General features: G+C 36.0%; 1 protein-coding gene across 1 annotated transcript; it reads right to left on the bottom strand.

Moving 5' to 3' along the window:
- Window positions 1–2,236: 2,236 nt before the first annotated feature.
- Window positions 2,237–5,232, bottom strand: LOC121792885 (putative indole-3-acetic acid-amido synthetase GH3.9). Its single transcript, XM_042191017.1, has 4 exons — window positions 4,787–5,232; window positions 4,587–4,688; window positions 3,627–4,453; window positions 2,237–2,988 (listed from the first exon to the last, which is right to left on the bottom strand). Exons 1-4 carry the CDS (start codon window positions 5,086–5,088, stop codon window positions 2,414–2,416), a joined length of 1,806 nt encoding a protein of 601 aa, XP_042046951.1. The 5' UTR covers window positions 5,089–5,232; the 3' UTR covers window positions 2,237–2,413.
- Between the last annotated feature and the right edge of the window lie 5,777 nt (window positions 5,233–11,009).

Here is an 11,009-nt window from a genome sequence, read left to right as displayed (position 1 = left end):
GGAGCGGGAGCGGGGGCGAGGGCGGATGGAGTCGCGGCGCGACGGCGGTTGGCCATCGCCGTCTTCCTTCCTTGCGACCGGCGTTGGGAACTGCTCGGGCCGGCATCGGGAAGTTAGCTCCGGCAAGTTGGCTAGCCACATCCTCGGAGCCGGCGTCGAATAGGGATATCGATCTCGACCGTTTGGACGAGGAGCTAGATGAGGATGATACGTATCCCCTATACTTCGGATGCGCCCGCGTCTCCTGCCAAATGTTGAGGTACTTGAACGGCTTGTAGTTCATGGATTGGTAGGTCGCCAAGGCGGAACTGATGATGTCAAGCTCGCTCCGGCCGCTCCCCGCCGACCGCTCTTCCTGGAGGTAATACCCCTAGAACTTTTGGATTTCTTCGTTGGCTCTGTATATGACATTGCGCACCATACTCTCGTTGCGCTCGATTGTCCCAGCTGGCCGGTTTTTATTGTACCGGCGACAGATGCGCCACCAATAATGGTCACCGGATTGGTTCGTGCCAACCTCCGGATCTTCGGAGATTGACAAGTACGCTTTGAATAATTGCTCCATCTCCCCCGGAGTGTACGGGGTGCGGACACCACGAGTAGGAAGAGGAGGAGTTTGAGAGGGGTCGCTCCCTCCCGCTCTAGGTACGGGTGGTTCGGGTGTCCACCCGTATTGCCCTTCGGGGGCATCTTGGTCGTCGATCGGGTAAGGCCAGTAGCCACCCGGAACTTGCGAACCTTGGGTTTAAGGAGGGGCCGAATATTTCGTTTCCGGACTAGGAAATGGTTGTGAACCGAACCAATCGGGGTTCCAACCGTGGGAGCCGGAGGGGTGATCGCCGGAGTCGGACATTTTTTTGTTGTGAGTGAAAGAAAGATTGAGAATTGTAAGAATACAAATAAGAGAATTTAGATGAGAATTGTGTAGTGTGGTGTGAATTTTTGGTGTGAAAATGAATGTATTTATAGATGAAAATGTGTATTTTTGGGGGGAAAATTGAAAAATAAATTAAAAGTGGGTAGAAAACGGATATAATTTTTTGGGAAGTGAGAAAATATTTTTTATTTTTAATCAGATTTTTTAATTAAAATCCATTTTTTTTAAAAAAAAATCAAATTGCCAACGGCATTGCCGTTGGCCAATGGACGGCTGACACGTGGGCTGCTCGCTGGCACGGACGTGCATCGAGCAGCGCCGTGCCAGCGGCAAGAGCGCAGCGACGAGCAGCGGGTGCCGCGTCGCTGGCACGGACGGCTGCGCTCAACCGCTTCTGGATGGTCTTAGTAGGTAAATTATGATAGCTAGAGAGAAATGATCATCATCCAGAAATGAAGTACTAATAATCCTACTTTATTTGTGTTACACAGAGAGCTACTAGGCATCTGAAAATTAGCCAGTCATTCAACTTTGTTCACAGTTTCAGGAAAGATTCCGAGACTCATGTTCAAACAAAAAAGATACTTCATACGTTTCAACTAAGTTGAATTGTAGTATTTTTTTTAAAAAAAACAAAACATCCAATCTCTTACTTTATTTTATTACCTACTTACTCTCTCTTTATATTTCATACTTTACATGTTTATTTATTTTTTTAAAGACAACTCGATTAAAAGAATGAATGCTACTTAGAAAGCCAACAAAATACAGACGAAGTTTGCTCATGAGAAATATGTCTATTGCCACGCGTAAAAATAATACTCCCTCCGTCATATAATAGATGTCACACTTTCTTTTTTAGTTTGTCCTACAAAAGATGTCACATTTTCTCTTTTAAAAAAAAGTCTCTCTTATATTAATATAAATATACTATTTTCTTTCTTCACCTAATACACAAAATAAAATCTCCTAAAATCTCATATCATTCTCCAATTATGTCATTTATTATTGGATAGAGGGATATCTCCTGTAGTTTATATACGAAAAGGTTAAAATTAAGTCAGTAGAATATATTGAAGTGAATTGAACACTCAAAACATAGAAAATGATATCCCTAGAATCACGTGGGCCTCAAATGGGCATCCATCCATAGTCTGGTGTGGTCTGACATTAATATGGGCTAAAACATGGGAATTTAATAATGACCTGATTCTTGAAAATATTGAATAACATATCGACTGAAGTTTAAGTTCCAAAATCGGACAAGTCTTATTTTCTGAATAAAATTGAAAATTAATCCCATATGCATAGATAGTGGAGTATTATAAAAATTGACTCAAAAATATTTTGTAGAGAGACTGCAAATCAAAATTGTTATTTATTGCGATGCGAAATTGTGCCCCGAATAAGATCATGATCGCTGGATCATTACACGTAGCAAATAAGCTTGCCATCAACGGCCACATATCAGAAACTACTTCTACGAATTGTAAAAACCCTAATTCCCAAATTTTATTTCCTTCCTCCAGTCCAATTTCAAGCGTTCCAGATGGGATCTCTGGGACTAAAATAGCAGTCGCGCACGTTAGCATTGAGCAGCTTGAGCGCCGGCTTGGACTTGACGCAGCGCGGCGTCTTGTACTGGTTGATCGAGGCGCCGCCCTGCGCGATGAACAGATCCATGAGCTTCTCGAACGTCCCCGGCTTGACGACCCTGATCTCGAGCGGGCCGACGGACTTGTCGTTGGTCCGGCAGCGGCGGTAGACGTAGTCGAGCCCCTCCTCCACGGAGATGCAGCACTCGGAGAGGACGTCGGCGGGGAGCGGAGGCGCGTGGGGATGGATATCCTCGTTGATCTCCCAGTAGATGACGTAGTGGCCGGGGATGGAGGAGGTGTCCGCGTAGCCGGTGTACTCGACGAGGAGGGCGTGGCGGGGCTCGAGGAGGCGACGGGCGGCGGCGGTGATGCTGCGGTGGAGGTCCTCCTCGTTGGTCTTGTCGTTGTCGATGCTCAGGACGACGTTGCGGCGGCAGATGAAGCGGAATTGCGGCGCCTCGTTGTGGAATCCGGTCACTTGCAGCACGTCGCCGATGCGATACCGGTACAGACCTGATCAAATGCATACTCTACTTGTTAATTACAAATACTCCACTGTTTTCAGAAAATATATTCAACAATATATTATAATTAAAATCCAACTAATTTTTTTAAATACCAAAATAAACTGGAGTAGAATTTTACTAAAATTCATAATCATTATATCAATTTATTGTCAAAAATTGAGATAAAATGCAAATAAAGAGGCAAAAATAAAATGAGAAGTTATGTCATGTCATGATTACCCTAAAGAAAGCATCCAGAAATCTTTTGACTAATGTTTGTACCTTTCCGTACTTAGTACTACGAATCGCAATACGAATTATTTAAGCATTAAGGTGGGTCAAGCTGCCTTTCTACAACCCATTGAATTATAATTATTGCTCTATAATGTTCTTTTGAGCAACAAACAAATAATGACAAATTATGTTGCATCTCAATCTAGTACTACCATCTGATTTTTAAATAAACGCTCATTTCATATACTACTCCGTAATATATAGCACTATTTATATTTATATTTATATAGTCGATTCCACAGAGTAGACCTTATCATGGCATAATTTATTTATGTAAAGAAATTGATCGGCTATGTATTAGTTACTTATTAGTGACTAAGTACGTATTTAAAAATGGAATGAGCAATTTACCGGAAAATGTGGTGACGACAAGCTCGTAGTAAGAGCCAAGCTTAACGTCGACGAGCTCCACCAGGTCAGACGGCGGAGGCGGTGTGTCGTCGTCAAAATCCATGGACAGCACGCCGTCCTCACCGAGCGGGATGAACTCGAAGTAGCCCATGTTGGGCAGCAGCGTAAAGGAAACCTCCGTGGGATCGCAGAGCGGCTTCATATTAACTCCAAAGTAGCACTCCGAGGAAGCATACATCGTACAAACCAACGGCAGCCGCCCGTCGCTGTAATAGCGTAGCGCCGGCACGTACTGCGACATCGACCCCGTCACCACGGCCTCGATGAACTTGGCGTTGGGCCACAGCTTGCACAGGATTCCGCGCCACGAGGCTGCGCCGCCGCAGATGCCCTCGATCTCGTCCGCCGCGCGGGGATCGGGGTGGCCGAGGAGCCTGAGGGTGGCGGCGTGGCAGGCGGGGTCGGAGACGGCGGTGTCGAGGGAGCCGGCTCGGATGTCGCGGCAGAGGTCGCGCCAGTGGCGCTCGAGGAAGGAGATGGCGCGGAGGAGGGCGGAGGCGAAGACGGCGCCGAGGCGGAGGACGCGGCGGCGGTGGACGAGGCCGGCGAGGAGCTGGCAGTACATGCTCTGGTTGCTGTCCGGGCAGAGGATGGCTGCGTCCGGGCTGGTGAAGTCGTTGAATGGGTCGTGGGGCCGGCGAGAGAAGTGACCGCTCTTGTAGTAGCTGGTCAGCACTGTGCGGGCTGCCAGCCCGCACGGGGTCGACATCTCCGCCTTCACGAAGTAGAGGTACATCGCCTTGCCTTCGTCCAGCCCGGAGACATGCCTGACGTCAAAATAACAATAAAATTTCATGACTAAATTTGTACGAATAATTCATGTTCCTTGACTTAATTTCTCCATTTATATACATACCATAAAAATATTGAAAGTGAAAGATATACTATAGCTATCTTAACTGGTTGATAATTGGCATGATGAGATTGTAGAGGAAAGTACGGCGATCAAGATCCTCCGCAATCGTCGGCATCAACTTGGGCTCTCCGGCCGACGTCCCGGAGCTGCAAATCGATGATTCTCAACACTAAAATTCAATAATAGTAGTAATAGGAAAAAAAATGAAGCTATATATAAATTTTACTAATTTTAATTTTTTTACCTGCAAAGCATCTCGATTATGGGATGACCAGTAATAAGTGTGGACTCCTCACCATTAGCGATTCTAACAATGTAAGGACGGATATCCTTATACGATATTGCAGGAACACGATTCTTAAAATGAACCACGCTTTTCGCTGATTTTGATGAATTTCCCAAATATTTTTTCAAGTATTCTGTATCACAATTTTGTTCCAAAATTTTTCTCAAAATTTCGTGTTGAACTTCACCTGCTTTACTTGTCAGCCTCTCCAGCTCATTCAGTGCTTCATCGCCTTTGTATTCCAATTTCTTGCCGTCCATTAAACAAAAAAGAATTGTACAGTAAATAACGAGGGAATTATTTACGAGAAGAAACTATTGTTTTTTTGTTTTTTTGGTTTCCTGTTGGATTGATGACTAATTTGTGTGGTATGGCTCGAAATTGTGTTTCTTGGTTGAATAGTTTGAGGGTTCAATGGTTCTATATATAAGGTGGAAGATATTAATTAGTAAAATCTAATAAGAATAGTGGCTAGTTTAATTTCTTTTTTGAATATGAGGATTGGTTCCCCTTTGCACGTTGTCGTTTCAATTGATTCCAGTATTCTACACCCCACTTGCCTATGCCCTAGCCACCAACAATATCATTTCCAACCAAAATGACTTATTTCTTTAACAATATTTTCATTCTAACACGTTTTTACTTTTATAGTTTAAAGAAAATAAAATATGAAATACAAAAAAGAAAAGTGTATCATGCACCCGAACAGAGCACTATGATGACATTATAATTAAAATGACAACATATGCAAATAATCTGCGATACATAGATAAACAAAATGTGATACACATGCACGCAACTCGGTATATGGTCCCAACCAATTTGCGATTACAAAATCAGAGATAATCAAGTAATCTGTGATATATAAGCAAGCAAGACTGTCACGTGATAGAGTAAGGTTGAATCTGCTTCTAAATCTAAAGGTTCCTATTAGTGGTACATTGTCATTTTAATTGTGGTTATCATTTTAGTATAACCCCTCCCTATATTACTCTACTTTTGTAAATATATATAAATTAGGCAATTTAAATGAAACTATTTTTTAATTAATTATCAAATATCAACCTGAACAATTGATATACTGTATATTACAAAAACCACAAATCATAGTAGCGTTAATTGAGCATATATAAAGAAAATTATTACTATGTGCCAAAATCATTCGCAATAAACGCACAAATCTCTGGGCCAGGTAACCTGACCCAGAACCAAGTGTGATTAAATTGTAAGCTAATCTAATTTATTCAAACAATTGATGTTAGTTACTTATTTTGAAAGCTTTAGCTATATCCACAAAATTTTATAGGAGTACTATTAGTGTGATTAAACTGTAAGCTAATCTAATCTATAAACCAACTGTATGTTTCATTAATTACTGGTTGAGGAAAAACAATTAAAAAGTGATGACGTGAGTGTTTCCTCCTTTTTCTTGCAAGTTGTAGTTATCCTAAAATGTTGGTTTAGTTATTTGTGGTTAAATAACATCTATTTTTCACGTAAACCATTCTATTGTTTATGTTTACCAAAATTTCGTGAAACCGAATTCTTGAAAAAGGGAACTAGTCTTGTACCAATATAGAGAGGTTTAGATATCACCCGACAAAGCTAACAACATTTGTTAGCGAAATGCCAAATCACTTTTGGAAACAATCCACACTGCAAATTAAACCCCTCAATTTATTCTTTTATTTTTTGGATATTTTATTTAATTACTATATATATACACATTAAAGCCTAATTTGTGAGCAAAGTACTATTTTGCTATAGATAAAATTACAAAAATCTATTTTTAAAAAATATAGTTATTGACATATATAAATAAGCATGCTTTCGTTAATAACCCCAAATGTTTAAATACTACGTAGTACTAGTAGTATATGTTTATTTCTTGCTTTGTACGTTGAGCTCTTCATTTAGAAACGTGCTATATGTTTGTTTAGATTATATCGACCATCCAGAACATCAATGTGTAGCGCATCATATAGTATTATTTAATTAGTTGGACATGTGAAGTAACAATTGTATATATTTTAAATTGTTGATGTAAAAGTAAAACAAGTTAGATGTATATGCCATTGCCATGGAAAAATAGCTTTTTGAGTGAATGTGGTTGTTACTGTTTTCCCACTTGTAACGATTTTAGTGATGTCGGCAGACAGCATCCGATGCATATGTTTTTTATGTGAAAAACGTGGTTTCGTTTCAAAACTCTTAATCCAAAGCTTTTTTACGATGATCAAAATAAAAATGCATTTAAATTCAGAAATGCAGCCCAAATCTTGGCCCTATGATTAGATGATCTAATGATCAATAATTAATCAAAAACACGGAAGGTCATAATTAAGCAATTTTAGGTCATATTATAATATTTGGGTTTAATGTCATGCTAAGATCATTTTAGGTCATGCTTTGTTAGCATGACCTAAAAATTAACTAACTATGACCTAAAAGTGTCCTACGTGTGATATTGTTCTGCGTTTCTGTATTTAAATCTAGTTTTGCATAGATCAAAACCCTATATATATATAGGGTTGGACTAGGGTGCTAACTATTTACAATAATATCTAATAACTATCAATGTTATGTATTAAAATTACAACACAAAGACATAATTATATCAATACAACATGTAAATTTAAATATCAATACAAAAACATAATTTATCAACACAAGAGAGATTGACAAATTTATATCTTTGTGTTGATATTTTTAACGTACAATATTGATATTTAGTTATTAGTTATTACAATAAAAAGTTAGTATTTGATCACAAACATATATATATATATAGAGAGTTGTGATCATATGATAACCCCTAAATCACATAATAACCCTATAACCAAATCTGAACCACACATATTTTCTAATCTTGTGGTTGAAATTCAAACTTAGATTTACTTCATAAAAAAGGCGCGGGGGTAAATATGTCATTTCCCTCATTTAATTTCTGAATTTCACCAAATATCACGTAAAATGATAAAATGATATACGTTAGGTTTATTGCATAGAATGATAGTTTTGCTGGATAGAATGATACTCTGAGTTGATAAAATGATAATATGTCATTTCCCTCATTTAATTTCTGAATTTCGCCAAATATCACGTAAAATGATAAAATGATATATGTTAGGTTTATTGCATAGAATGATAGTTTTGCCGGATAGAATGATACTCTGAGTTGATAAAATGATACTTTTTGACTGACTGATAAAATGATAAAATGGTATATGTTAGGTTTATTGCATAGAATGATAGTTTTGTTGGATAGAATGATACTTTGAGTTGATAAAATGATACTTTTGACTGACTGATAAAATGATAAAATGATATATGTTAGGTGTATTGCATAGAATGATAGTTTTGCCGGATAGAATGATACTCTGAGTTCATAAAATGATACTTTTTGACTGACTGATAAAATGATATATGTTAGGTTTATTGCATAGAATGATAGTTTTGCCGGATAGAATGATACTTTGAGTTGATAAAATGATACTTTTGACTGACTGATAAAATGATAAAATGATATATGTTAGGTTTATTGCATAGAATGATAGTTTTATCGGATAGAATGATACTCTGAGTTGATAAAATGATACTTTTGACTGACTGATAAAATGATAAAATGATATATGTTAGGTTTAGTGCATAGAATGATAGTTTTGCCGGATATTAGATACTCTGAGTTGATAAAATGATACTTTTGACTGACTGATAAAATGATATATGTTAGGTTTTATTGCATAGAATGATAGTTTTGCCGGATAGAATGATACTTTGAGTTGATAAAATGATACTTTTGACTGATAAAATGATAAAATGATATATGTTAGGTTTATTGCATAGAATGATAGTTTTTGCTTATAGAATGATACTCTGAGTTGATAAAATGATACTTTTGACTGACTGATAAAATGATATATGTTAGGTTTAATGCATAGAATGATAGTTTTTGCCGGATAGAATGATACTCTGAGTTGATAAAATGATACTTTTGACTGATAAAATGATAAAATGATATATGTTAGGTTTATTGTATAGAATGATAGTTTTGCCGGATAGAATGATACTCTGAGTTGATAAAATGATACTTTTGACTGACTGATAAAATGATAAAATGATATATGTTAGGTGTATTGCATAGAATGATAGTTTTGCCGGATAGAATGATACTCTGAGTTGATAAAATGATACTTTTAACTGATAAAATGATACTTAAATATGATTTTACGTATTTAAATGAGCGAAATTTGTATATCATGGGAAATAAGATTTTACGTATAACTGAACCTCATGCATACGTGTAACTGAACCTCATACATCTGTATATCATGGGAAATAAGATTTTACGTATTTAAATGAGCGAAATTTGGATACGTAAATTTTATCATGAGCGAAATTCAGAAATTAAATAAGCGAAATAACATATTTACCCTCTGTGCCTTTTTTATGAAGGAAAGCTAAGTTTGAATCTAGACCACGTGATTTTAAACATGTGTGGTCCAGATTTAGTTATAGGGTTATTACGGAAATTGGGGTTATCATTATAATGCACCCCTATATATATATATATATATATATATATATATATATAGGGTCTTGTTAGGTTGAGATTTTTTAGCTTAATTGAGAATTGAGATGCATTTTCAGCCACTCATTTTGAAATGTCAACTGCAAGTAGATTATGTCAACTAAGGGGTATTATCGTCATTTCATTTCAATAGCCAGAATATCAAATGTCAACAACTCGTATTAAAATGTCAACAACTAAAAAAATTTTAATTTTTTTAATTTTTTTATTTTTTTTTAATTTTTTTTAAATTTTTTTTAAATTTTCGCTCGATGTCAACTACTGAGACATTATGTCAACTACGATGTGTAGTCTGCACATCAAATGTCAATAGCTCTGCACATCAAATGTCAATAGCTTATAATTGACATTATATATGTGTAGTTGACATGAATTGTATATGTAGTTGACATTATATGTGTGTAGTTGACATGAATTGTATATGTAGTTGACATTACATGTGTGTAGTTGACATGAATTGTATATGTAGTTGACAAAAAAAAATAAATAAATAAATAAATAAAAAATCGAAAAAAAATAAATTTTTTTAAAAAAATAAAAAAAATATTTATTAAATAAAATATATGATGAAATTACAAATATGCCCTTTCACAATTAATTAATGTAAAAATATTTTCCATGTGGCAAATTCTGGACCACTCATTTAATAAAAATGAGTGGCTTATAATGCATCTCAATTCTCAATTAAGCTAAAAAATCTCAATTGATCACAACCCTATATATATATATATGGATGTATTCATTTCCTTTTTGTATCTTTTGTTCTTTGTTCTTTTTAATCTCAGTCCCACGATTTTGTCATCCGACGGTTAGATTGGTGCCACGTGTCATTTAATAATGCAGATTTTCAGTTGAATAATGCACACCGGCTAATAATCCACCATTATAGTGTAATAATGCAGATTTTCAGTTGAATAATGCACCATTATAGTGTAATAATGCAGATCATCTGAACCGTTGATGAATGAGATCTAACGGCCCATATTAAGAAGAATAAAGGATCTAAGGAATGAATAGGAGAATAACGCTCCTATATATATATATTAAAAAGTTACAAGTTACATATTACAATTTGAAATTTTAAATATAATTTATCTATGAGACTATGATTGTTGAATAATAGTACTCCATATCATAATGATAGACATCGTCATCAAACGAAAAATACTTATTTATCATATTGTTTTCACATTTATTTCAGTGACCAATAGGGTTGCTTTTTATTATTGGACAAGAAACAATTTGATTATATTAATTCAAAATTTTATATTTCATGTCCAAATCCGCAAGCCATTATAGATATATTGTGATTTAATTTGGACAATTTAAGAAAGGGGGAATTAAAAAGAGTTCCGCCTAAGTGATGGATCAAACCAGCCTAAAATTGTGTTACTGGTACTTTTACAGGGCCATAATAATAATAATAATAATAATAATAATAATAATAATAATAATAATAATAATAATAATAATAATAATAATAATAATAATAATAATAATATAATAACAATAATAATAATAATTGGAAAAAAATACTCCCTGTATTAATTATCAGATCATTTTTACATCACATAACCCAAAGATGAGACT

The sequence above is a fragment of the Salvia splendens genome, chromosome 1 (genome assembly GCF_004379255.2).
Source record: "Salvia splendens isolate huo1 chromosome 1, SspV2, whole genome shotgun sequence".
Classification (NCBI taxonomy): Eukaryota; Viridiplantae; Streptophyta; class Magnoliopsida; order Lamiales; family Lamiaceae; genus Salvia; species Salvia splendens.
This window is presented reverse-complemented; position numbering and strand designations above follow the sequence as displayed.